Genomic DNA, 26,505 nt, shown 5'->3' with positions numbered 1-26,505 from the left:
AGTCACTTTTGTGGTGCCACGGGCTTATGTTCATCATTCTCTGGTAAAGTAAGCCATGCCGTATGAAATAATTGTTATGGAGTCCTTCGCAAGTTACACCCTTGGTCTGATTTTCCCCAGTTATGTTCTCTAAATGACCCATTACAAAAACATTGAATGGTTTAGGATGGTAGTGTTTCACTAATTGAGGACTCGATACACTAACTGCATACATGGAATATATTTTTGGCAGTCTGCTACTACCATTAGTCCTAAGTGATAATGACATGATAATGAGTGTTTGAGGGCAATGGCAATAGTCATAAAACCATAACATAAACAGTAATCATTATTAACACACATATTCAGTGAAATATTTCAGTGCTGAGTACTCCTGTTTGGGAAACAATGTTTTACTGAGGGAACCTTTTAAGAGTCCAGCCTTTACAAAAGTCATTCAGTGATGTCTTTGCTCAGGTGTTATTATCGTGTAGGTTCGAGTGATCCCGTCACCTGAAAGTGTATCCCATCTCCAGGTAGAGGTGACGGGATAAGTGGGCAGAGCCAACAAAGGTACCAGCAACTGCCAAAAGTGTGACGCAAGTTGCCCAGGAGTCCGAGGTTGTAGGGGCGGCGAGACGAGAACCACTCTCTTGTGGTTTGTCCCCGGAAAAGCAGGAAGAGGTGGAAGAAGAAGAAGGCAGAGACCAACAGGAAGCCCACGACGCATGTGTCGGCAATGAAGGCGAAAGCGAAGGCACGCGCCGAGACCTGACCTGGTGGGAAAGAGGGACATTACCATGACTATGATTCAGGATTGCGCCCACCCTACACTCGCTGAAACCACCTCAACTTTAATATTCCCTTATGTCTCTAAATGGCCCAAGCATCACATAAAAAATAAATAAACTCAGGTCACTCATAAGTCAAAGTACCACATTATAAATGAATTACCTGAAATCAGCATAATCCAGGGTATCAGCAGCAGCAGGACGCTGTGCAGAGTCACGCCTTCTTTCAGAATGACGATGAAGACCTCAGCGTTCATTAGCGTGGCGTACAGCAACCCCGACCACATGAACAGCAAGCAGCTCAGGAAGTAACGGTAGTTGCGGAAGCCCACGCATTGCCCAAAGAACACGCAGTGGTGGTCCCGCCGCAGCACGCACACCTTGCAGTCGTAGCAGTGGGAACAGCGTGGCGGCGTGTGCGTCTCACATGCGTAACAGAACCTGATTTTGTAAAAAGACAAGGATCATTCTTAAAGGTCACAACATAGATGACAGTGTTGAGACAATTCACAGTAGTGATGGCACCAAATCAGTAAACAACCTAGTTTTGGGCAACAGAAACACAACAGCAGCAATAACAATGTCAGAACTGTCAGGTCCGTTTAATTTCATTGACCTGAATATATGTTAAAAACAACAACAAAACCTGCTCACCTCCATCCCTGTCCCACACTATCCCCTCCGAGGAACACGCCTTTGATGCTGGGGCTGGTTCGGACAAATAGCAAGGCGTTCCAACAAATGTTGCAAAACATAAAGTATTGGGCCAGCAGGTGCACGGATTTCCACCGCGAGGACCACTCCGTCCTCTTCTGCTCAACCTGCAGTGGAGCCTCAACCAGCACCAAGTAGCTCACCTCCCCGGTAATGGAGAAGACCAAGAAGGTGTTTAAGATCACAGGAAGATAGTGGCACGTCTTCTCCACCTTGCGAAACACGATGGCTGCATAGCTCGTCATGTCTCCTGTTCCTGCTAGTCCAAAGACTGCAACAAAGCGATAAAACTGATTTGAGAGACGCGCCGTGGAAGCTAGCAAGCTTTGACAGCCAACAAACTACTCTGTTACTCTGTTAAGTAACGAGGGAAAACTTGAAAGGTGTTACATTACCTGATGTGTGTTGGCTCCGATTTATTGTAACGACATAGATAAGGCATAACAATGTTATTAGATACTATTTTTGCGTACCTCCCATAGTTGGGTGACGTCACATCCGTGCGCGTTTGGCTGCCTTCCGGTAGGTAAATATTAAATGTATTTATAATGTATTATCTGTATAACAGCAGCTTGGGAAATTAACGCCCCTTTTAGATAACAAACTTCTAAGGTTTGGTGCATTTTATTGTTTATGTGAGTCAATAAAACCACATCATGCCTATTGTAAACATTTATATATACATAATATATACATATATATATATATATATATATATATATATATATATATATATATATATATATATATATATATATATGTATATGGTTATACATTTCTTCCCCTAAACAAACCCGGAAGTTTCGACGATTGGTGTTTTCTAAAAATACAACTGTGTTGGAACGGCCGGGTGCATTTTCCTTTCCTCCAGCCTGGAATATGTACCGATGCACAAATTAAATTAAATTAAATTAAATTAAATTAACATCCATCCATATACATGCACAAACACGCACGCACGCGCACGTACTTACGTACATATATGTATGTATATATACATACACACATACATACATACATACATACATACATACATACATACATACATACATACACTACCGTACGCTAGTGTAAATATTATTATAATAAAATATTATGAATTAAATATTATAAATTATATCTTATATTTGTATAAGATTATAAAAAATCTATGAATATAAGTATACATATATATTATAAGATTTTTTACACAGAAGATTATATATATAATCTATAAATAATTATCTAAATAAATATACACTACCGTTCAAAAGTTTGGGGTCACCCAAACAATTTTGTGACCCCAAACTTTTGAACGGTAGTGTACATACATACATACACTAAGACTTCAGAACTTTAGTTAGGTAGTTATTTTTATGGTTATGCAAATGAATCAAATGAATCAAAGGTAATGTGCTTGTATATGCAAATGATCTGAATTCAAAGAGGATTTCCTGCCTCTGGTCCCACCCCAAAGTGACCTTAATCTCAACAGCCTTTGCAAATCTGCAGCCATGGCTGCATCTGAGGAGACTTTAATGTCAGTTGGTCATCTGAATAGACCAAATGTAAACACTTTCAGCATTTATAGAAATTTGAGAGGAAATATGCACAAAAGAAGGTAAGATCATTGTCCCAGGGGTGACAGATGTGGGCTCTTATTTATTTATTTTTCTGTGCAATAGTATAAGTTCCAAACTAATGATTCATAGTGTTGTTCTATGTTTTCAATATCCAGTACCCAAAAGCCAATTGCATTACAATATGATTTTTCATCTCAGAGACACCAAATGCTGTAAGTATCTGAACTTTATTCTTAGTATTGTTGCACACATGTGGAGAAATAAGTTATTTTCTTGTTCTTTTAATTGTCTTTACATGTTCTTTTTAGTCATACCATACGTCTGCAACAACGTTGGCAGGAGCTGAAGGACAGAGAGAGCGCCGCCCGACATCATAACCAGGAGCTGATGCAAAAGTTTGACACGGCTCAAGACACACTGAAAGAAATGATGGCCGCCACCGCTGCCATGAAGTCGATTCGGGTAGAGAAACATGGCCGCTAACCATCAAAGAGGCTTTATCTTTCTTTTGAATGTACAATCCTGCTCATCACCCGCTTGATTCCAATAGATGGAGTATGATCAGTTTCTTGTGGAGAGCTATCCCTGCAGACAGAAACAACAGAAAGAGAAATCACAAATTCATCACAAAACGGTAATCATCTTTAACATTAACATATTGTTGACCTTTCTATATCTGCCCCTGAACAAAACGCAGCAAATCTAGCAAACCTTAACAGTTCATAAAAAAAGAAATTGAAATAGAAAAATATCTACATATAAAACCACAACCTGCCCTGTCACATCTTAGTCACAGGCTGCTGGCAATCTAGATCAAATCCAACCCCTATGATTTAGTCTTTTCTGTCATTTTTGCTTTGTTCTTTTTACTCTATAAAAAACTGTACTGTCTCACTGCATCTCCAATAAATATCTCAATATAAGATAAGGTAAGATAAGATAATAAGATAAGAAACTTTATTGTCATTGTATGGTGAGATACAACAAAATTGGGGAGCAACTCAATAAGACAATAAGACAAGTAAACATAGGGCAGAGCAGATGAATAATTAAATAATAATATGAATAAAAACAGAGGCAGTGAGGTAGATCAAGCTACCCTGTTGCGTGGCGAAATTGTTTTGTTATGAAGGGACATACAGAATCAATTCTTGCATGACAAAGCAGCCAAACAGGACATCACAGATTCAGTGACTACTGATGTGAAGAGGCCAGACATACACTTTTTGCTGTTCATCATATTAAATGTGTTTTAATTAATGTGATCATAATAATAATACTATACTGCATTTCTCTCCACCAGATGATGGCAGAGTATATGAAGATGTGTCTAAAAAGACAAGAAGAATATGGGTCCACATCTTCTGTTGGGAAAGCTTTATATTCACATAGTAAGTGCAATAGAAAATGGACGTGGTGCACTGTACATCAGTCTCCCTGTCATTAACAACATGTACGATATTTTTGCATAGGTCACGGCAGAGAGCCACAGAAAGATGCTGTGACACAAGCATACAATGGCCAAGGGGGTTCTTATCCATCCTTCATGGACTCTCCTTCTCATTCCCATTCAGACCAGACCATGGCAACTTCTATATTCCCATCGACTTTACTTCCATGTCCTCAGGGCTTCCAACTCCAGCATCTCGTTTCCACCCCACCACAAAATGCACCAGGATGGGCTCTCGATCAGGCGGACGGACCCCGGTCCTCCGCGGAGGACGCAGAGACAAGCAGCTTCTCGAGGAGGATGAGCGTTCATTTATCTCAGGAACTAGATTTTAAACCAGGTGTGAATAGAAAATAGCTCTTTGTGCGTGTACAGTATTTTTGTGTCCTAATGTGCTTGTCATTCTTTGTTAAATAGTCCGCCTGTCCAGTGAGCATGTTGAAAACAGAGGTGACAACACCAGCAGCAGCAGCAGCAGTGTGTGCGGACGGATGAAGTGTGACAAGAAGAAGAAAAGAAACACCTCAGAGAAAAACAGAAGAAGTTCGCAGAAGTAAGACTTGTTTTAAAATGATTGTTTACAGACTTAAACAATCCTATTCTACCGCATTGTCATTTCCAGTGAGAACCTCCGGTCAAAATAAATGGAGCGCACTTGAATGAAATAGCATTTTACTTCTTGCTTTTTCAAATCAGATCATCGAGGACTTCTTCATCTGTAGGGGCAAAGACATCTGAGAGTGAAGCATCATCACACAAAGGCAGCACCAGCAGCAAAATGAGGAGGAACATCACGGCACTAGCTGGATTACCGATGACGACCCATAACGAGACACGAGAGCGAGAAAGCTCAAAGACCCGTTCTATCAGCGGAACCCAAAGTGAACATGAAGTGAGTCAGAGTCTTTTGAGACAGTCAGATAGCAGCAGGGGCAATTCACCATCCCGGTCTGAGGAGTCGAGTGGTGGAAGCGACACAGTCGGAGGAAAGAAAGACAATCAAGGACGGGAAGAAGACAAGGAGGCAGACAGCAAAAGTGATGAGAAAGAAGAGAGTGATATGGAGGGGGACAGCGATGATGAAGAGGTGCCACCAGAAAATGAGCGGGAGAATGAGTCTGACAAAGACCGAGGAAGTGACGACGTTTCAGAAAAGCTGAAGAGGCAGAATAAAGAGCAGGATTCGGCTTTGTTGCAGGATGAGGAAGAGCATGATGATCAAAGTGAGGACGAGTCGGATGAAGAGGAGCAAGCAGAGAGAGATTCAGATGACGTCATCATCTCACCTCAACAGAACAAGTGGATTTTGAATTTATGAAGTTGGACAGATTCAGTTGGTTTCTCCATATATTATGGAAGTGAACACAATTGATGTGCTTTCAGGCCCAGGGTGCACTTCACCCCGCAAGAGGCTTCTGAAGATGACGATGGCAACGAGGGAGCCACAACAGCAACATCTGATGAGGACTCAAGTGACCCTGGAGATGATGACATTGAGAATCTCCTAGCACCTCATCCTCAGACAAGAGAGTAAGTCAAGAAGAAGAGGTGGAGAAGTGTAAAAAGCATTACTTGTTAAATTAATACAACTCCATATTTTATTTTACAGAGAAAAAGACACGGAAACAGTCAAACGCAATTGTACAACCCCAAAAGGTATCAAGAAGAGCAAACAAAAATGCAAACTTGACTTTTGTGGATGTCCATTCAGGTTTTCTTTGCTTTCCAGTGATTTGCAATGTGGAGATTTTCCGAGGAGAAACACACACGGATCAGCAAGGCGACTCTGATGAGTTTGACCATTTTTATGACTGATAGCTATTATTTATTTTGTCTGTAGTACCTTTTCCTACAAGGAGCGTGCCTACCTAAAAAGTGTGTGATACTCGTTTTTTTGTTGCTATGCAAGGAAGTGGCATCGTCCATTTTTGTAAAATTATACATGTATAATTATGTTTTGTTTTAATTGATGTTATAGGGGCAATATGTACTAGTCGTAGTAGTAGTATGCTCACCCCCCCCCCCTTCCACTGAGACCAAAATATTAAAATAAACACCAGTGTTTGGTCAATTATCGATGTTGTACATGTAACCTATATTAACATTACACATACAAAAACTCACACAGGTAGCAATTTTGATTTATTGCTGCTGGCTGGTAAAAACACCATAGTCTGTATAAAGATGATCAGACAACCCTGCCCAGCTGTGTGTGTGTGTGTATGTGTATGTATATATATATATATATATATATATATATATGAGAGAGAGAGATATAAGAGAGAGAGATATATATAAGAGAGAGAGAGAGCGATATATATATATATACACATCTCTATATAGAGATATATCTATATATATAGATAGATAGATAGATAGATAGATAGAGAGCGAGAGAGCGAGAGAGCGAGAGAGCGAGAGAGCGAGAGAGAGAGAGACCTGGTTGGTTTGAAACTGGCCTCTGGTGGGTACATTTGCTTTATTAGTCCTTATTACAGTCAAATTTTAACCACCTGAGCCGCCAAACAGCAGCTGACTCTTCTGTCGTCAACTATTGAGGCGGCACGCTGAATCAGCAGCCTTCCATAAGTCCCGCCCACATGGCCTTTGGTCAGGCGTCCGGGATTGACACAAACACAGCCAATGACATCCTGCAGAGTTTGGATGAATACACATTAATAGATGAAAGGCGGGGATCTGATATGGTCATTCTGTACCTTAACAAAGTAGCGCAGCTCAGATGGAATGACGAGAACGTCCGGTGTGAGTGGCAGCTGACCAAAGCTCTGAAACTTTTCATAGTCCATGTTCACATCCTCAACAGGTGGGTACAGCGGGTAGTAACTGAGGGGCAGAGGGTGGTGGGGGGTTGAACACTGATGTAACATAAGGACGATAGAGCTTTTGAAAACTTTTTCCCTTTTCCCAGCCTACCTTCTCTGGGTCAGTATGTGCTTCAGAATCCGGGAAAATCTGTCCGATCCAGCGCCACTGCAGCACAAATTGAGAACAAAAGGCTAAATAGGAGATTAGCACACAATAGACAAAGTCCAATAATTTAATTTAATTCTCATTGTGTTCAGCTTGTAAAGGCAGGATGGATGAGTGTTATCGTGGCATACTTGGTCTCCTGATTTTTAACACCTTGTATTTTGAAAACATGAGACTCCATAGTCTCTAGTGTGTGTGTGTGTGTGTGTGTGTGGTGTACTCAAGATGACCCAACAATCCATGTTTTAAAAGCAGTGGTAAAAGTGTCCAAATGTGGCCCAAAATTACTGCTATTTGTCCACTACTGCCTTCTCACCAGCTGATCTCTTCTGCCCCCAAATGGAACAGGATGTCAGTAGAGGTCAAGCCAAAGGTCACACCGTCAATCAGCAACGTGCAAGGATCAGAAACCAGGGTCACACGCTGCAGGGATGAAAAATGTTTTTAGGTTTGTCTAGCCAGAAATTACTTTTAAAAAAAAAAAAAAAAAAGTATCTGACTGGGTTCTTGCTGAGGTTGGGCAGGGTGAAGGGAGGCTGCGGGTAGATGTAATGATGATGGACGTCTCTCTGGGAAGGAACAAACACCAGGCGACAACCGACACTGCCAAAGGAAAACAAGCATCGGGAAATATCTTAAAGACTGAATGCCAATCATCAGGAATATGATTAAATATTTTGCCATATCCACTTCAAACTGTGTACTTTGATGCTCTAAAGTGTTTGTCACCGTGGGACAAATAAAGGATTGTGTGAGGGCTCCTACTTTATAAGTGCTAGAATTCTACCATTTGGCACTTTGTGTGTGTGTGTGTGTGGGGGGGGGGGGGGGGGGTGTATGTTGCATAGGACCTCTAATTTCATTTAATTGGGATTTATATTAAGGACTTTCTGAGACTCATCTGAGGCCTTCCATAACCTGGAGACAACTCACAAAAACAGACGGATTCAAATGCAAACTCCAACACAGGAGGGCTCGAGTACAGCTGTCATCTATGAAGTAAATGTGCTATCAACTGCACTTCAACAAGCTATTTTAAGCCAAATGGACTTTGTTTCAAAAGTTTCCTATGTTGCGCGGAAAAGGATAGTGAAACATACGATTTTGTGCCTTCCACAATGCTTTCGATGCATCTCGAGAAAATGGCTTCAAAAGGCTCAGTCACCTGGGATTTCTGCTTGAAGAAATAGAGAATTTGATGTGACTGATGTAAGCAGACACATTTTGGTTTTGTAGTTTTGATGATGCAGAATGACCTCTAGCGGTGAGCGTACCTCAATGTGTTCGTGTTTGGAGTCAACAAAAGGACCCAGCTGCAGAATAAAATACGGATATAATGGTCACTCATGTTATAAATGGACAGTCAGAATTTTGCAGACATGCAAGTGCTATCGCTCGGTTGAAAGAGAATTTACCAGTATGCAGACATCAGGACGATCCCGCCCAATGACGTGGATCAGGTCCAGAAGAGGTTCAAAGTTGAGGCTGTCAGAAGGGGTGTAAGGTCCACAAGCGACAAGCACATTGACCGGCTCTGGGAATTGCACGAGATTACGACAGAAAATTACAAACATTTCGATTTTGATTCCTGCCTAAGGTGAAACAAGTGGCCGAGATTCATTATGTAAACAGCAGAGCAACTGATAGATAAGGCATCCTTCCCTACCTTCATCTGACTCCATTTTACCAGCTGATGAGTAGAAGGGAAGTGGAATTCCCTGCAAAAAAACATCAGCATGATCCAAACAAATTACTGGAGACAAGATCTGGTTCCAAAACAATGACCTGGATGATGTCTTTTAAATCTGACCTCATAGAGTTTAGAAACCACCAATTTCCCTCCTGTGGTATTCATTCCTTCCATCGCCACCACCTGGAGAGAATGGAAAATGTTTTGAAAAGGGTAGGAGCGCGTGTTTCCACTGAGCAGATCAGAATTATTGGTGTGAGAGCTCTCGGTCGGATGCTGGCTGAGTCTTCAGCCCAGCTTCCATGGCACACTCTGTTACTTTAGGTGGCCCATATAGCCTGTTGCACACAGTCTCAGCGCACAGGTAAAGGAGAAACCACCACAGTTTGTTCATCAGTAACCACAGCCACGAAGTGGGCAAGGTGCTTCAACTATGAAATAAGCCCTTTAGAGGAGCTTTCACTGAACTCACCTGGCCCGGAAACAGGGAGTACTCCTGGAGCTCTGACAGGTCCAGATGTACTTGCTGACCACCTTGCTCTGGCCCCGCTTCCAACAACACAGACTGCGCGTTCAACTTGCCGTTACTGTCGCAGCACACCTGGCCCAAAACTGACATGCAGTCCTACATAATGGATAAACTCAACATGAGCGTACCACCCATGATGTACCACAACATTTACATTTGTACAGGTTAGTGATGCAAGAGTGGGCAGTTCAATATTAAAAAATAAAAAAAACGATGTTTGGGCACTGTGAAGGCTTGTCCTATTTTGAATCAAAACAAAAGTAGTCCGCTTTTATGTAGGACTACAGATATCCGAGAATAATTATCAGTGAGAGGCTGAAAGCATTGGGACAATCTAAGTTGAAGAATGTAAACGATGGCTCCACATAATCAGCGTTAAAATAGTGGTTCCATCCATTTTCCATACCGCTTATCTGTACTTTGGTGTAATAAGAAGAATGGAATAAGGAAGAAAGAAACACAGAGCAAATATAAACAGGCTGTAACATTCACAAAATGAAAATTCCACGATAGATATGCTTGTTAGTATGCTGCACCTGTTCTGGCAGTGAGACAGGAGAAAACTCTTCAATGTTGAAGTGGGACTGGAGCTGTTCTCCCAGCTCTTCAATCTTCTCAGTCAATACTTTAGAAACACACAAACAACAATTGGTTTATGCAAATACAATGTTGTCGAATAAGACAGAAGATGCAACAGTGTGTAAAGTGGCACTTAAACATATTCAGCCTCTATTGCGGATTGAATGTATTTGCTAAGGTTACAAATGTACAAGAGCCAGTGTAAGAAAAATATTAAATAACTCATCAACTACTGTTTCAAGCTGATGTTTTTTTTTTTTTTTTTTTAAATCGAAAATCTATTGAAGGTTTGCACATTATGCAAAAAATAAAATTGACAGTAGGGTTTGACAAATTTAACCCTGTTAGGTCTTCCTTTCATTTCCCTTCCCTCACCATTGCGAATGTCACGCAGTCTCTGGAACATGTACTTGTAGCTGGAATGCAGGGTTTCCTCAGCCCTTTCCAGCAGCTCCAGTTGTACCTCAGCACCAGAAGCCTTCCTGCCAGCCCAACGTGTACCCTGCACAGCTCCGAACGAGACCATCACTTCTCCTTTGCCTCCACGTTGGCTGTATTTCTGAGAAGGAGTGGCGCTGCACAAACGATGGCAACAAAAATCAGTTTCTGTCGACTCAAATTTAGAGTTTGTACTTTTTGAATGTGAACGTTTATGGCAGAATACCCGGGAGAAAAGCAGGCAGGAGACAGCAGTACGCCGGGACTGGTCAACAAGGCTGAGCTCCTCTTTGAGTGAGGATTTTCTGGAGTGGTTAGCACCCGTTTCTGAGAGCCCTGCACACAAGTGCACAAATTCAGGGCGTGTATGCTAAGACACAAAGTGGACGTATCTATCACATAAACAACTTGAAGAGCAAAACACTAAAGTATCAACTAACCTTTGCAGGAGTAGAGTAGCAGTCCAGGAGATTATCCTCCTCTTCTTCAGCTTTTATTCTGAAGGGAGAAGTCAAGGTCTGTGACACATGGCCTTTCAGTTTGACAGGTCAGTCTGAAATCATTTCATGGTTACTTTAATAAAGGATACATGTCCTGTATTGTGGTAATGTCTCTAGGTCTGTTTCGCTCTTCCCTTTTGAAGCTTTGCTTGGATTTATTCCTCTTGCTTAACACCTACAAAAACAATGAACATCTTTGAGCGGGGAAAATGTCAGACATGAAATGGGTTTAGTGTTTCTTACTTCGTATTCAAATTGGTCCAAGGTGTCTACAGAAAGCAACAGTCCATTTTTTGTGGTGCTGTATGCAACCCACTCCAAAACCCACTCATCTGCCTGGATCCTATTGCAAATGCATTGCTCCACCACTTAGGGACACAAGAGCCACACACAACACAGAGAAAGGTATTGTCAATGCAAAAAGACAAAATAAAGTGGAGAAGAATTATATTAAAATCGCTACTTACTTTTGTCCAAGGCGGAGTCATCATTACAAGTTATGCAGAACATTTCGAGTTCTGATTTCAAGTCCTCTGATGTTATCGGTGACATTGTTCTTGAATGACTTATCTACGAGGAAAACAACACCGAACGCAGAGCACAATTCGATGTCCAGTATTGCTTTAGCGGCTAGCAATTGCGTGAATCGCACGTCATAGCACGGGTCCAAGCTTTGGAAATAAACTTCAAGGTAGGAAAAGTCTACATTGCTTTAACTCCGACGGCAGCTGCCATTACGAGATTTACTTAACACTGGAGAGCGCCCGTTCCATTTTACCGCGAAAATGTGCCTGAACGCTTCTTCCGTTTCCGTTTTTCTTTTTTCTTTTTTTATTCCCGGCGGATGAACAGAAAATTGGTCACGTAGCCGCCCTCTGCTGTTTTGGAATGCACATTACACATTCATTTTCAAGTTACCACCTCTTTTGCTTGTGCATGCTCCATTTACGAGACACCAATTTTATATTAAAAAAGTGACAGACCACCACCAAACAAAAATATTAATTTTGAATAGTATACTGAAATAAACTATAATCTCATCTCAATTTAATACATGAGAAGTCTGGGCCTGTTTAAAGTTAAAGTCCCAATGATCGTCACACACACATATCTGGGTGTGGTGAAATTTGTCCTCTGCATTTAATCCATCCCCGTGTGATTTTGATCCGTCCCCTGGGGGAGAAGGGAGCAGTGAGCGGCAGCGGTGCCGCGCTCGGGAATCATTTGGTGATGACAATTGATACTTGCTGGAAGGCCTGACTTCTGGTAACAAGTGGATACATTTATTGTACCTTTTGGTATCTAATAATTGTTCTTCCCATCACTATACACAGACATATTTTCAATTAATCAATCACATATCTTGTACAAATATCCAATGAAGTTGGTTATCTACCCACAGCACTCTTGATGAGCTTCACGGTACATTATTCGTATGTACGTATCTTGGTTGGAAATTAGTGATTGCCAACCATGGCAGTTTGGTTTCGTTTGAAGTTGTTGAAAGCAATAACACAGCTCTGCACTCATAAGATAAGCTTACCGGTGAAAAATGATAGCGTTCAAGTTCATGAGCCAGTCAAGAGTTTATTTGGGTCAAGTTGATCTTTTATGTGCATACACATGAATGGGTTCGGGTTACAGTAACCTTTAATGAATGTGGACAATTCACTATTGGTTGTCAATAGTATACTGTCCACTATAGTTACATGGCTTTTTCAAGTATATTTGCAAAAAGCAATAGTGTGACTGTATATAAACTGTTATTTTAACCATTGCTTCTACACAATTCAACCATGAGCAAACGTCTTTAAAAAAACACAGGATTAAATTTCTGCTCAAGTTTCATGGACACTTTCGAGACATTCTTCAACCTGTCAGGTAAACAGACACGAAAATTAGCAAATAGTTCATCACATGAAAGTCGATACAAACTGAACAAGCATCCCAGGTACCTGAACAGAGTAGCACCCTTTGCTGGGGACACATCTCCATGATATCACTCTCAGTAAGGCTTCGTGGAGAGAGCCCGCAAGTTCATGAGTATTGATCACCTACACATACAGTAAGTGAATGGACTGTAGCCCTCGGGAAAATCGAAATGGATGCGGGGCAATAAAATGTCACCTGCATGCAACTCAGGCAGGCTTTTCTGAAGGTCAGGTTGGTGCTCCAGCTCACAATACTGACAGATGCGCTGAGAATGACCTCAGCTGCTGCAAGCAGTTTCTCTTGCTCCTTTCCACACACCATAACACTTTTACTACTCACACTCGGACAGGTGTGTGTGTGTGCTTGCGTGCGTGCGTGTCGAAGCCTTTACTTGCCTTCTGTCTGCAATCTTGAGCCTTCAGTATGTTACTTAACTCCGTGTGCAGCACTCCTGTGACCGCCTGCCTGTTGTTGTTCAGAATGTCCTCCAAGTGGCGCTCAATTAAAGCATCAGTGACTAAAATGACAACTTATCCTCAAACTCAAGTTCTCCCCAGCAGACGAGTGACTAAAAATCCTGGGTTTTCTCCATCAATCTCTCACCCATGACATCTGAGAGCTGCGAAGCAAACTGGTCAGTGTGCTGCAGGAAGAGGAACATCAAGAGTTTCTGTTGGACGGGGAGCAGATGCAACCTTTTCTCAGGCTCCTGGCACGTTTCGTGCCCCAAAGTGTACACAATGCTGCTGTCAGAAGGATCTGTAGAGGAAGACCGAAGCAGAGGCTTAGTTCACACACTTTAAGTCCACAGAACATTTGCTGCTAGAGCATTAGGTTTATTTTGTGGAGTGTGTTAAAGTATCTCTCCTGCAGTGTTTTTTACAAGAAAAAGATGAACCACAAGTGCATTCGAATCAGGCCAAGATATCATGTTACTATCAGTGTCACTGAAATTTATGAATATTGAATGAAAACTACTCCAACTAAAAGTGGCACGGTTGTAAAATTGACTGACAATTCTGTTCAATTTCAAATTTACACAATGGACACAACGTTCAATTTATTTTATGGGGAATGTACGTATAGGATGCATCAGAAAAAATTGGGATTTCTTTTAAATAACCGATGAAGGCTGCAGAAAACTAATTTTTCAAATTGCAAGACAGATTGCCATTGAAATGAATACATTTGACAAGATATACGTAACCTTTCAGTGGAGGTGGGGTGGTACAATTGGTACCTGAGCCTTTGGTAGAGACTTGCTTGGCATAATCCACCTCTTAATACCACAACGATCAATCATCAACATTAGAAAAATGCTTAATAAGGTGTATTGCAAATGCATGCAACTGTGCCATGTACTATATCATTCAGCGAAGTTAAGAATGAGTATTGGACCTGACCGTTAATATTCCCAAGTCATGTGACTAGCTGACATGACAGGTAATTTTACAAAATAGGCAAAATGTATAGTCAAATATCTTATATCTATTATATCAAATATCTAAAACGTAGTCATAAAAGCTCAAGCGCAAGCTTGTGGCATTTGAGCAGTTTGATTTAAGCTTAGGGCAAAAGCAAAACAAACAACTCTTTTTTTTCTAACCGCATTGTGTGAGCGTAACCAGATGTGAACACATGCTAAAACCAACTTCATAAATGTACGTAGCATTTCGAGAAATAATGATTCATATAATTTCATGTGACCCAATTTTTAGTTGATATACCTCAATCAGAGGCAAGTATGCAGGATAACTCAGAGAAAGCGAGTTTAAAGTTAAACACAAGCTGGAGTCTTTCTCAAACCTGGAAGTAATTTTATGCACCAAAACAGGCACCCTGTGCTTGTTAAAATAACTTGGAACAAATCTTTTGTTCAGCAAAGGGGAAAAACAAGCCAATCCAAAGAGAGTCGCCCATGTTTTCTTGCGACTTTGCTCCTGCTAAATACTAAGCAGAGTGAATTAACCTAATCTTTTTGCAGATTTTTGCATGAGACAGAAGCAGAATTTATAATAAACTGCCTTTCACTGTTGTGACATAGAGAGAAGTGCACGTATATTCTTTCCAATGTGGAAACTATTATTCTGTTAAATTTTAATTACCGGTACATACTTGGATTTAAATGATTCCCATGTATTCTATTAAGGCTTTAACAAGTCAACCCAAGCCAGTTTAGTGATCGCACCCACGCTTTGGCAAATACAAACACCGTTTAGCTCTGACATTATGTTCAACAATTCACTCATGTTTCAAAACATCACTTCAAGATGCAGCCGTGTTCTGGAAAGGACGCATCATCTGTGTATGCTGTTCCTTGTAAAAATTGCTTTTAACCTGACAATTCTCGGCAGTCCAGATAAACTGGGAGGTTTCGGAAGAAGGCGAAGGGCAATGTCATGGGAACATTAGTCGGGGTGTAAGCCAACACCTAACCACAAGTTAAGAAACGATGCGGGTTGTGTTGTTAGTCGGCTTGGTGACTGCAGTCGAGGTACCCTGAGCAAGGCACCGAACCCCAGGCTCAAGTAAAGAGGCACAGTCACCCATTCACTCCACAGGAAAGGATACTTCCACGTGTGTAAGAAGGGTTTTCAGGTTGGGGTAGTGCAGCACACAAGGTGAAAGCAGGGTCACGAGCTGCATGTTGAGTTTGCCGTACAGGCCGCTGTCCATGCTCTCAGGTGGGATGCTGAGAGGCAACATGCTGCCCAAGACAGGGTGGCCTCCAGGACACCACCTTCCTTTCTCCACCGGCTTGTCAGCGCTTTAAAGCCAAAGAGATGGAAGGAGACCTTTAACAAACATTGAAATAACTTTTGATCATGGGAGCATAATATTTTCAGCCTCTTGCATTGTTTAGTTAGTTAGTAGTGCATTAAAAACTCAATAATACAGCTTCATCAAAAACTCTGTCATGTCATTACAAGATTATTTCATTATTGTCAAATTATTACCATTATTACAAGATACAAGAAAGAGGCAAAAAAAACTATTATTAGTAGGACCTCGTAGAGCTACGCACCACTGCAGACGACAAGCACAATAATAAATCTATTGCTGAACCTAAAAAATGGACTATCATGATCGGAAAGGCAAAATTTGTGCTTATTCCTCTTGACAAGAACTGAACCGTCAGTTACTGACAAGGAACGACAGGTGACATCCAACATCAGCGACGGTTTCACTGCAGATGTAAGTCTCCTTGTGAAGCCCGCTCTGTAAGAATAACAGCATTATGTTATCAAGTTGGTCCTAACAGTTGCTTAAAGGCAAAATACATTTAGTTGGTTTCTGACACTTGGCTTTTGCATTAATTTTGCTGAAGTTTCAAATCGAAGCAATGCAATGAAGATGGCAAGATCAAATATTGATGAAAACAATAGAGTTGAACTTAATGAATAAATTTTTACATATTGTTTGACTCAACTGATCATACGAAACAATAACACATAGTTTCCGAGAATTTCTGACAGACTTACAGTATAGAGTATAACAGAGACAATAAATGGCACAAACCTAAATTCTTGCTGAATTGTCTGCTGAGGAAATTTGCATCGCAGCTGCACGCTGATCTATGAAAACAGAGTCATCATTTTCTTTGACTACTTGAATACAAGAATGTCAAAATATGTCTAGGCAGCACCACACCTACCGTTGCATTGGCCAGACTAAATAAATTTAGAAAAGCTTTCACACGGGTAGACCACTCTGGACCAAAGCATAAAAAATCCTTTATCTGTGCAGCAAATAGAGTCCCAAACAGTAAAAAAGTACTTATTTGTAAACAATTAATGTTCTTTTTACCTGAAAGGTAAGAACTAATTTCAAGAAGCCGTGCACATCAGTGAAAGCGCACAGATCCTTTAGGTCAGGCTCCGGAATAGGTCCGGCGCGGGGAAACTTTACATCTGTGAGGACTAATGCAAAAAATAAATAAATAAATAAATACTGTCCCAAAGTGACATAATATGCGTGCGTGAGTGTACATACCATTTTGGAGTGTTTCCGGTTGGATTCTTCTCCATTTGGAACCTGCAGCTGCAACTGCACCCCATGGGGTGGGGGGTCAGATTCTTTATTTAGACTTTGTTTAGCTTTCCTCTCTCAAGAACAGACGTGAATGACTGCAGGCTATATGGTATGCATTGTTTTGTAAGTGAGGAAATTAAAAGTTAATTAGTCTTTAAAATCTTACTTGCTGGACATATTTGCTCTAAAGTAGGCGAATCTACCAATCCCATTTAAAAGTAAGGTCGTACATATGCAATATTGTAGCTGTAGACAATTGCAACAGCAAATTTTAATCAGAGGTTTTATGTGTCCCTAAACTTATTTTGGATGCTGATTTAAAAAATATCTTACATTTTTTCCACCATGTCAAGTTTTAGGGATTTTTAAGTGTAACGTATTAAAAACAATATTTGCAGTGGGTCATTCCAAGAAATTCAGTTATGTCATCAATTGCGATTCTCTCGTCTTCTCTGAACATTCCTTGACTCCAGCATTGTTTCCAGAATCATTGGCTGAAGACGGCCTTCCACTTCCTTGTTTGTCCCAGAGGTCGCTTAAACTTGGATCTTCTTCCTGACCTTTGATCCTGCATTTGCACTTTTTGACAAAGCTGTAGCCTATTTCAGCAGCCCTATAAACCTTTTCTAATCTTCTGAAGATATTTTTGGGAGGGTTCCACTTCCAAAACAAGCTATGTAATCTCTGTTAAAGGGTTACCTTAAGGAACATTTATGAAACAGAATAAAAAAGTTTTAACCACGCTCTGTGTTTAAAAAGATAATCCAATGATGACGTCATTTACTAGCTGGCCGAGAGAGCAGGATCTAATTATGGCAAAAATTATTTGAGAAAAGTTTACTAGCAACTCCAATTAAAAAAAAACGTAGAAAAAAATTGTTGACGAGCGTGTTTTGATGATAGGGCATTAAAATAACTAACACGTACATCAAAAGAGCGGACACGGTTTTTAATTTCTTAGTGAAACATTAATAATTTACTAACCTTTATTTGTACATACTAGCTTTATAATTATTTGTCTCTTTGGCAATATGAGCTGTAGCCGAGAACGTATCTAAACAGGTTAAAACAAGTCAATAAGAACTTACCAGTGCAGTATGAGCGTGTAGATCCTGGTTCGGCCCAGAAAAGGACCAAAAGGGCCCCTTGACAGGTACTTTTCTTTCCCAATAGTACGAAGAGCCGTAGCGCCTAAAAGGTTGACGAATACTTCTCTATGACTGCAAGTATAGTATGCTACGTGTTGCTATGCTAATTAGCGTTGGAAAATGCAAAATGTCGTAAGCATTCAAGGCTGCTCTCCACAAAAGCACTGGTAATGAAAACTTTGGTTTTGAATTACGTGTGTTTGGTTTGCGAAACACATTAGTTACCTGTTTTATTTTTTCCAGCATCTTGTCGTGTGAGACAGCCACAGGTGCCATGACTTTAGGAACCGCAATTTGAGACTCTTACATTATCCTTACATTATATACATAAAATAAAAAAATCAGGATATCGCCCTGACAACATCTGCATGGCTTTATTTTCATATTTTATACCAACACTAGACTTCCTTCGACGAGAAGATATATACTGTATAAAATTGTATTGTAATTTTGCAACATGACAAGAACAATAATTATATATAGCATAATATATATCTATTAGTGTAATGGATTGACAATGATGGCCAAACCCAAGTGGGCAAATACCACTCTTTATTGAAAACATGGAGTGTAAATGATAATAAAACAGGATACAACAGATAAGCACAAAAATGTGAATTTATTCTGCGGCCACATTCTCCTTCAATAAGTCACTTCCGTCCCCTCTCAGACCACTCTTTGTATCCTCCGGCGTAATTACGTGCACTGAAACACAGGAACACAAAAGCAGTGCTGACTCTGTGAGTAACAAATGCACCTGCATACAATTTGCCAAGCAACAAGAGTAAATAAAAAATGTAGACAACCAAAGCCAATAGGCCTCAACTTCACCAGGTACTTTATGAGCACAAAATAATTGTCTTACTTCAAGTAGCCAAGTTGGTTTGCTTTGGTTGTGGCTGTTGCCCCTCGTTTTCCCATCTGACAGTGAAAGACCAACTCTGAAGAGTTCAACGGCGGCTTGGTGACTCCGTATTTGGCCTTGAAGGCTTCTGGTTCCAACCCAAAGGCACCTTGTACTTCATCCACTGGGTTATTGGAGTGAAATTAGATGCAAATATTTTATGTAAGCGAGAAAGACATGCATGACAGCATTCCAAACGAGACTAAGCAGCATATCTGTTTTTGACTACTGTACACGTAATGAAGGAGGCGGGCTGACCTGGGATATGAAGTGATCCAGGTATGTGTCCCTTGTCCACTTCCTGCTGAGTACGGACATCAACAAGAAGTAGGTTTTGTCCTTTTTCCATGAGTGCTTTCAGATCATCATATGATACATCCATAGTGGCTGTAAAGCACAAAGAAATACAACACAATTACAGTCATATTGAATGCTTTCTTTTAGGCCGGACTCCAAATGATAGGACACAATTACAGAGTGCAAACTTGAGTACAGAAATTGAATTTCACACCGGATTACAAACATGGAGTCAAGTTTCAAAAACATTCACATGATCGGTGTAGTCACATAAATGACTATCATGAGTTAAATGTGGTTTGAGCAAATTTGTTATTTCAGAAGTTTGTATCAAACTGGTAAGCTCTTCGCACCAATCAGGAGCCAGACAGTGCTCTCAGTTTAAAAAAAGATTGGTCATCACTGTTTACATTGTATTCATTCATTCTAAGTGTAAAGGCAGCGATCCCCTGTGATTCACAGTACCTGTGAAGAATAAAAGTTTAAAATATTGTTTTGTAGATAGACAGGCAGATAGATAAATTAATTAATCACCCCGCTGTCACTGTCGTGTAGTTTGTTACATAGGCATGCCAATGTTTACGTTTAATACATTTTTGTGTTTGTATTGGGTTGCTGCTGCTTGGAGAGCCTTCAAACTTCCGGGTTAAGTCTCCTGCTGCTTGAGGTTTGCTGAGTCACTGCTTGTCCTCCAAGTGACACATGAATAAACATCGTATTTCTATAAGCATGGCTTTACTTCACTCAGCTAAGGTCTCGTTTTTTTAATACGATACACACGGTTGTGTCTAAACTGAGCGTAAAACTATGAAAGGATGTTTCAAGAAATAAACCAAAAATCACGGTGGACTAAGAAAATAGTTGAACTATGTATTCACTTACCTGTCCCCGCCATTCTTGTAGATACGCTCCTCTGCACGCTCCTCAATGCAGTAAGTGTATTTCGCGGTAGCTGCAGGGCTCGCGACATGTTCTGCGTCACTTCCGCTTATGACCATAACCGTACCTTTTCCGTGCTGTTCTGTGACAAATCATTGCCCTGTGTTCCCAGAGGAGGCGGGACTTATTCTATTCTCAACCAATAATATCAACGATTTAATGTGCTCCCGTAAACAAATTAAAAAAAAGTCTTAAAATGTTGGAGTACCATACATTATAATACAACACAAATGTATTTTATAGCGCATGTTACAACAGCTGCAGCTGTAACATATAGAAATGGGACAACCACAAAGGCAGTGAAAACAGTCAGTATAAAATTATGATTTTACTTTATAAAGGCTGATTACTTACTATATACTATATCAGCAGACTATCATAAGAATCCGTCACAATTTAAGAGGTCTGATATATTATTGAAAAAAGTGTTGACTTGTTATTAATATCAAAATAATGTTGTCTCTCTTATTAATTTATCTACCTAAATGTTATCTCACACCAAATAATTCCAAAGCTGAGGAAAGAAAAACATTTTAGCCTCATAAAACAAAACGCAAAATATTCAGTTATTTTCCACACATGATTATTTTATTACCAAAGTTTCAGTCATGATCACAAAAATATTCAACTTTACTAGATATCTACATAAGTCAATTGCCAGCAAAAACAGGTAGTCCTAGCCCTAAAAGGTACAGAATTAAAAAAGAAAAACAACAGCTGATAATTTACTATCTATATTTACACATTACCTGATGTGGTAAACAATCCTCTCTTGGACTGTTTCCCCATATGTTTAAATCTTACTATGATTGTCCTGTCTGGATCACAATGTACCTTCTGTGCTGTATGAGGGATTTCCAAGTCCATCAGCTGAGTCTCTCTTTGTGCTTCTGTTCTTATAACACCTCCAGACAACCACACCTAAGATGAGAAGCAAGAGAAGAATCCCTCCTCCGATAATACCTGCCAACACTTCATAGTCTGATGAAGAGGAAGGGTCATATCGCATGCAGGAAAACTCTGTGGGCATGCTGTGTCCTGCTTTGTTAACTGCCTCCACACACACCTTGGTTCCAACTTCCAAAGAGCCCACCAAGCCTTGTCGAGAAGCTTCCCCGAACTCTATAGCTTTTCCGTCTTTTCCTTCCACCACCACTCTGTATTGAGTCACCACAGAAGTTGGAGCGCACCATTTGACCTCAACCTTGCCCCTGTTAGCCCCCTTATGGATTGGCATCATTGCATGTAAGCGTGGTGGGTAAGGAGGCTGGTCAACCCCACTGATGCCAGGGCAGAGGCAACCAGTCTCGGCCAACAGCTTGGCACAGGGCACTTGATTTTCCAAGCAGGGGTTAAACTTGCAGAGCTCCCGTTGTAGGAACTTCATCCTTGTGGTGGCGAATACTTCTGGAGGACGTTTACTGACGGAGTCACCCACTTCATCATAATCCTCATCGTAATCTGCACCTAGACCAGTAATAAATGTGAAACGTCGATGCGTGATGGGAGGAGAAGTAGAAGCGGCATCAGCGACGAGGTGGGAGTGAAGGCGAGGCCAGGCACTCAGAAAAAGGAGAAGCACAGTTGGGTTCCAACGTAGTGATGTCATGTCTGTTGAGAGACATCATAAATATGATGGGGAATAATGTTGCAATGACAATAATCTGTACTGACCAATTCAAACAACTGTCATTCTGTCAAATCGTTAGCCTCAGTATAAATTAGAATTGCCTCTGTGATTTTTACCTTACTGTCACAAGCAATAAAAAAAATACCAATGTGCTTGCTAAGTATTTTTTCTTTATTTCCGTGTAGATTTTAAGAAATCCGAGTCATGGTAATGCGCACTCTTTTTGTATGTTGAATTTGTTGTGCTTTTTCCTTTTCTGAGAAAGTAAGAAAATAAATAAATTAGGCAATTCTGATGTTTGGTAAAATGTATAGACTTAGCAGCTACATTAGGTACACTTATAAGACTCGCTTGATTTAGGACGAGCGTTATTATTTTTTTGCGTTGGAGTCACATTAGACAATGCAAGTGTCCCTAAAGTTAAGTGTATTTTGAAAATGATGCGGAGAAACAAAAACATAAAATAAGAACAATGTCTCAAACACAGTAGGAACAATATAATACTAAATAACTAGACACATTACACAGTGCATCCCATTTGAAAGCGCAAGTGTACCTAATGTAAAGTGTCCATTTTGAAAATGATGTTCGTAATGCTTCAAAGAGGAAGAAAATAATCAGCATGGAGCATTATGCCGCAAACACAGTAGGAACCATAAAAACAAAATCATCATGTTTTTCTTTTGAAATTACTGTTGATAAAACGAACACCCCTGAGTTTGTAAATTGATGTTTTACCGAAATTGGAAAAATGTGGAATTTATTTTATGAGAAATGTACACAAGGAAAAATATTCCTGAGCTCCACAAAAGACAATATGGGCCTAACAACTGGAGTCTCACCAAATGAATGCCTTGACAAGCTCAGAGGTTTCCGTGGGAACTTAACGGTAATCCCTTGTGCAACAAAAACTGTTCCAGATGATTGCCTTCTTTGAATACCAATGCGGATAACTCAATCACAAAGGATAAACCATTACATGACCTGGCAGTTTGGACACAGAAAAGTAAATTGCTGTACTGTACCTGTTTGGTGATGGTGAATATTTCAAGTGTCTTCTTTGCTGTTCCTCGTGTGTGCTTGCTGTTTTGTGTTCTCACTGTGAGTTTCTAAAAACTTCCCTCCTCCTCTTTTACCTCCTCCTCCTCAACATCCCCGCTTTTTCTCCCTTTAGTGCCTCTCCCTCCCCCCGTCTCTCTGTCACATGCTGCCTCTGCTCTTTTTTTTTTTACCCCCCTCTTTTAAACCATGCTGCCTTTCTCAATAGCGCTTCAAGCTGCGCTAAAACTTTTATTTGTCTTCAGTGGAATTAATATGAACATGTGTTTTCAGGACCGGTGCTTGTGATGTTACCATCAGCTCGCTCAACGCTCAGCATACCAATTGGTTTGCTGCATGAATGAGGCCATTACTTGTTGTGTGTGCTGTGCTTTTGCAGCTGTTGTTCATTATTTAAGCTAAAAGCTATGTTAAAAACTTCCGGCAAACTATGCAGGTGTTCTGGTAAATAGGGCGTTAAAGTCAGCATCATGGTGTGCTTTTGAGAGTAGGGGGTAAGGAATGCATGCATGTTTATTTCTGATAGTCTCCATCCAGCTCTTGAAGTCCCCATTGTGAGTTTAGTGGAACAATGACTAAGCCCTTTGTGGGGTAAAGCTGGCAAAGATTGCAGGTTCTTTCTCCTTATTCTTGAAAAAGAGTGAAAGACAAAAAACTATTCCCTTTCTTGAGTAAATTCCTTCACTCTCATCATTGTTTTCCTTCAAATAGAGGATTTTTTTTTACTGCTCACCGTTATGTAAAAACAAACGTCGAAATGAGATCGTGAGAATGTGAACTTTCCTGCCTTAATCTAATCGTGTTCATATGAAGTGAAGACTATTTGATAGTGGCAAATGAAGTAACAATAAATTATTGAAAAGTTTAAACAACCCTTTGAAGAGTTCGGCCAAATTAGACGACAGTACACGGACTTGTACATTCATGCTGCACATTACACATGACACCAAAAAATGTGGTGTTTAGATGTCCTCACAGTTGTGTGTGTATATGTGGATATATTGGCCAGATGTACCGGATAAGAGAGAATTTGTGTCAAACCACAACGAATGACTATGAACAGATGGAAAGCATTTTAGTTGAGGCGAAAGATACAAAACGGATCAACAAAACTACACAATACATTTGTATGACTCTGTAGTTTTGTATTTTATATTGCTTACATTTGAGTCACTGAAGGTGTGGGAGTGCATTTGCGTGGAAGTCCCATGTTCTTTATTAGTTGTAAAGCACTTAAGCTTCATCATTCTATAATTGACAGCCAAACCTTTTTATGAAAATGTAGAAGAGTCTCTTTAATACACATGGTTTTTGTACATCTCCAGGTAGTGTTGGCTTTATTTCTCCTCTGGGCCTCTTGCGCCATCCTGTCCAGATATGCGGGCGCTGATAAGTTTCACAAACATATAACTGGATGGTACACGTTGGTGTGACTTATCACACTTTGACTCATATCAGTCGTCTGGACAGTCTGAAGTATTTATTATTTTGAAAATTATATATACATATGTCCATATATATATACATACACACATAATTTTTAATCTATAGTTGATGGCACAACTCTTGCTGGAAATGGATATTTTTGGAATTGGATAATTTCCTGTAAGTAGCAAAATGTCAGTCAGTGTCTTTTTTCCATTAGGAAATGCACTGTCGTCAATTAGTAATCGATGAATACTCTTTGAGGAAGTGCTAAATGCCGTAAAGACACGTCAAACATGATGACGAATTCACAATACTTGAATGAGAGAGCTCGTAAAAGTTGCGCAGTGACGAGATGAGGACCATGACTGTGGTTTGTCCAATAGCTGTTTCATTTCTAAAAAATTTAGAGAGAGCACATCAGGCTAAATCTCCATATACCATTCAAACATTGCAAAACAAACTGATTATTCTCTAAGATAATGTTTGAAGCAGATTTTTCACGCTTAAGTGTGCATACCTGACTTGACAAAATCTCTTTGGTCAGGTTGTGCAATAGAGACAATGTAGATTCCAAAGCCGATATGGTTGTTTAGTCTTCAACGATTTGCCCATGTGATGTTCCCTGTACAGATCAAATTTCATTTGATCTTAAGCGAAATTCTCAATGTCCAACCAGTGAGTGTTTATCATGTATATGAGTTGATTACTCTGTCAGTGGAATACCCAGCCCGTTGATGTTTTGTACAAGTTTTGGTGCTATAAGGCCCCCGAGGAATAAATGAACCCAGAGTGAGTCATGCTACTACAAATAAAATTCAGCTTGCCAGTGCAAAATTCCACTCCCACCACTGCATCATGTTGCAGCATGTTGCACAGACTGTGCCATCCTAACCATTGTGCGATTGTAGCTGATGTTACACTTTCATCACATAGTCATGGAAAACGATCCTTAATTATTTCTCAATGCGTCAACATTCAAGATATTGACCACTCCCACTGAGCAAGTTCAAACTAATAAATTCCCATTGACTGTGTTCCTCTCAGGACTTGTCTGAGAAATGTGGGGGCCTCATGATGTCTGAATTTTGTTAGACATACTGATTCCGCTTCTACCCACACCTCTCTTAGGATTTTACAATCCCCATTTTTACCGAAAGCTCTGTGATTGGATAGTAACATGTAAACATGATGATATTGCGTCCCCATCTAATGACTCATCAATTCATCATATTTGAGGGATGATGAATCAAGGAAAATATGAAAGAGTCTTGGAAACTACACTGTAGGATGAAACCATTTATGAAACCATTTCCAACAAGATGTGTTGAATTAATGCTACTCACGATTTAATAACGGTCAGGATCAGCTGAACGCAGTGTCTCATCTAAATCATTTTAATGAAGCACAGTTAAGCCCAAAAGTCCCTGGCTGAATTTGAGATATTTTCTAATTTGTTGAATGGGCACCCGCTGCGGTTTTTATTTTATTTCATCTTGAACATCAGTCATAGTCATAAGTCATGACGGTTTTGATTTTGCACCAAGGCATGGCAAATAATAATGCTGCAAACCAGGAGTCAGCAAATGACTGAACACCCTCGAGAGTGTTACATTATGATCATGCCTCCAGAAGTACAGAATCTACAGCCAATAAAGAAAGTGAACACACCCCGTTGAAAAAAATATGACTAACAACAAATCTTTGGGAAAAAACAACAACAATTTGACCTGTCAAATAGAAATGATGAGGAAACAAATCTGTTAGGGGGGAAATACACGTTTCTTTTATTTCACGGTGCATCGAAACTGTTCAGGGCACTCTCAAAGGCCCAACAACTAACCCTGACATTTTCTTTTATTGTCCATAAGTATGATAATGCCAAATAAACCATGTGTAAAGGAAAGGGGCTATAA

The 26,505-nt window shown here is 40.2% G+C and overlaps 5 protein-coding genes across 6 annotated transcripts; 1 reads left to right on the top strand and 4 right to left on the bottom strand.

Annotated features, from left to right (window-relative positions):
- Positions 1-275: 275 nt before the first annotated feature.
- On the bottom strand, positions 276-2,004 carry zdhhc24 (zinc finger DHHC-type containing 24). Of its 2 annotated transcripts, none has more exons than XM_037262395.1 (4): positions 1,958-2,004; positions 1,425-1,755; positions 934-1,211; positions 276-755 (listed from the first exon to the last, which is right to left on the bottom strand). In XM_037262395.1, exons 1-4 carry the CDS (start codon positions 1,962-1,964, stop codon positions 463-465), a joined length of 909 nt encoding a protein of 302 aa, XP_037118290.1. In that variant the 5' UTR covers positions 1,965-2,004; the 3' UTR covers positions 276-462. The 2 variants fall into 2 exon arrangements, with proteins under 2 accessions (XP_037118290.1, XP_037118291.1); XM_037262396.1 differs by having other exon boundaries at positions 1,880-1,997.
- An 869-nt stretch (positions 2,005-2,873) lies between these two features.
- Positions 2,874-6,542, top strand: LOC119129327 (protein starmaker-like). The gene is made up of 11 exons (XM_037262487.1): positions 2,874-3,084; positions 3,202-3,258; positions 3,355-3,508; positions 3,597-3,680; positions 4,350-4,437; positions 4,519-4,836; positions 4,914-5,049; positions 5,193-5,795; positions 5,880-6,026; positions 6,106-6,152; positions 6,226-6,542. The coding sequence occupies exons 1-11, from the start codon at positions 2,978-2,980 to the stop codon at positions 6,309-6,311; spliced, it is 1,827 nt and encodes a 608-aa protein (XP_037118382.1). The 5' UTR covers positions 2,874-2,977; the 3' UTR covers positions 6,312-6,542.
- Positions 6,543-6,930: 388 nt separating this feature from the next.
- pola2 (polymerase (DNA directed), alpha 2) lies at positions 6,931-12,031 on the bottom strand. Its single transcript, XM_037262399.1, has 18 exons — positions 11,691-12,031; positions 11,467-11,591; positions 11,313-11,398; positions 11,164-11,221; positions 10,950-11,059; positions 10,661-10,860; positions 10,243-10,331; positions 9,650-9,802; positions 9,298-9,360; positions 9,154-9,205; positions 8,903-9,021; positions 8,762-8,800; positions 8,588-8,661; positions 7,988-8,090; positions 7,804-7,910; positions 7,431-7,487; positions 7,214-7,340; positions 6,931-7,147 (listed from the first exon to the last, which is right to left on the bottom strand). Exons 1-18 carry the CDS (start codon positions 11,773-11,775, stop codon positions 6,995-6,997), a joined length of 1,800 nt encoding a protein of 599 aa, XP_037118294.1. The 5' UTR covers positions 11,776-12,031; the 3' UTR covers positions 6,931-6,994.
- Positions 12,032-12,790: 759 nt separating this feature from the next.
- zgc:195212 (DUF4554 domain-containing protein) lies at positions 12,791-16,883 on the bottom strand. The gene is made up of 10 exons (XM_037262556.1): positions 16,811-16,883; positions 16,675-16,730; positions 16,303-16,374; positions 15,727-15,922; positions 15,493-15,586; positions 13,759-13,914; positions 13,551-13,672; positions 13,351-13,461; positions 13,179-13,277; positions 12,791-13,097 (listed from the first exon to the last, which is right to left on the bottom strand). The coding sequence occupies exons 3-10, from the start codon at positions 16,326-16,328 to the stop codon at positions 13,062-13,064; spliced, it is 840 nt and encodes a 279-aa protein (XP_037118451.1). The 5' UTR covers positions 16,329-16,374; positions 16,675-16,730; positions 16,811-16,883; the 3' UTR covers positions 12,791-13,061.
- A 1,983-nt stretch (positions 16,884-18,866) lies between these two features.
- On the bottom strand, positions 18,867-23,282 carry LOC119129091. Its single transcript, XM_037262131.1, has 5 exons — positions 23,131-23,282; positions 21,310-22,086; positions 19,498-19,626; positions 19,201-19,363; positions 18,867-19,040 (listed from the first exon to the last, which is right to left on the bottom strand). Exons 2-5 carry the CDS (start codon positions 22,082-22,084, stop codon positions 18,986-18,988), a joined length of 1,122 nt encoding a protein of 373 aa, XP_037118026.1. The 5' UTR covers positions 22,085-22,086; positions 23,131-23,282; the 3' UTR covers positions 18,867-18,985.
- Positions 23,283-26,505: the final 3,223 nt, after the last annotated feature.

This window comes from Syngnathus acus, chromosome 10, assembly GCF_901709675.1.
Source record: "Syngnathus acus chromosome 10, fSynAcu1.2, whole genome shotgun sequence".
NCBI classification, from domain to species: domain Eukaryota; kingdom Metazoa; phylum Chordata; class Actinopteri; order Syngnathiformes; family Syngnathidae; genus Syngnathus; species Syngnathus acus.
The sequence above is the reverse complement of the archived record's forward strand: the minus strand, read 5'-3'. Positions and strand labels throughout refer to the sequence as shown.

What these genes read in the sequence shown, in the direction of transcription:
- zdhhc24 (XM_037262395.1), bottom strand. An exon ending in AGTGTGGGACAGGGATGGAG is followed by an intron (nt 1,212 to 1,424) that starts GTGAGCAGGTTT and finishes TTACAAAATCAG; the next exon opens with GTTCTGTTACGCATGTGAGA. An exon ending in CTGGATTATGCTGATTTCAG is followed by an intron (nt 756 to 933) that starts GTAATTCATTTA and finishes CTTTCCCACCAG; the next exon opens with GTCAGGTCTCGGCGCGTGCC.
- LOC119129327 (XM_037262487.1), top strand. Translation starts at nt 2,978, where the DNA reads ATGGCTGCATCTGAGGAGACTTTAATGTCAGTTGGTCATCTGAATAGA. An exon ending in GGAACTAGATTTTAAACCAG is followed by an intron (nt 4,837 to 4,913) that starts GTGTGAATAGAA and finishes TTTGTTAAATAG; the next exon opens with TCCGCCTGTCCAGTGAGCAT. An exon ending in CCTCATCCTCAGACAAGAGA is followed by an intron (nt 6,027 to 6,105) that starts GTAAGTCAAGAA and finishes TTTATTTTACAG; the next exon opens with AGAAAAAGACACGGAAACAG.
- pola2 (XM_037262399.1), bottom strand. Translation starts at nt 11,775, where the DNA reads ATGTCACCGATAACATCAGAGGACTTGAAATCAGAACTCGAAATGTTC. An exon ending in CCAACCTCAGCAAGAACCCA is followed by an intron (nt 7,911 to 7,987) that starts GTCAGATACTTT and finishes TCATCCCTGCAG; the next exon opens with CGTGTGACCCTGGTTTCTGA. An exon ending in CACATACTGACCCAGAGAAG is followed by an intron (nt 7,341 to 7,430) that starts GTAGGCTGGGAA and finishes TCTGCCCCTCAG; the next exon opens with TTACTACCCGCTGTACCCAC.
- zgc:195212 (XM_037262556.1), bottom strand. Translation starts at nt 16,328, where the DNA reads ATGTTGGATGTCACCTGTCGTTCCTT. An exon ending in CCCTTCTTACACACGTGGAA is followed by an intron (nt 15,587 to 15,726) that starts GTATCCTTTCCT and finishes ACTTGTGGTTAG; the next exon opens with GTGTTGGCTTACACCCCGAC. An exon ending in CTCAAGATTGCAGACAGAAG is followed by an intron (nt 13,462 to 13,550) that starts GCAAGTAAAGGC and finishes GTGTGTGGAAAG; the next exon opens with GAGCAAGAGAAACTGCTTGC.
- LOC119129091 (XM_037262131.1), bottom strand. Translation starts at nt 22,084, where the DNA reads ATGACATCACTACGTTGGAACCCAACTGTGCTTCTCCTTTTTCTGAGT. An exon ending in TGGATCACTTCATATCCCAG is followed by an intron (nt 19,364 to 19,497) that starts GTCAGCCCGCCT and finishes CCAATAACCCAG; the next exon opens with TGGATGAAGTACAAGGTGCC. An exon ending in AACCAACTTGGCTACTTGAA is followed by an intron (nt 19,041 to 19,200) that starts GTAAGACAATTA and finishes CCTGTGTTTCAG; the next exon opens with TGCACGTAATTACGCCGGAG.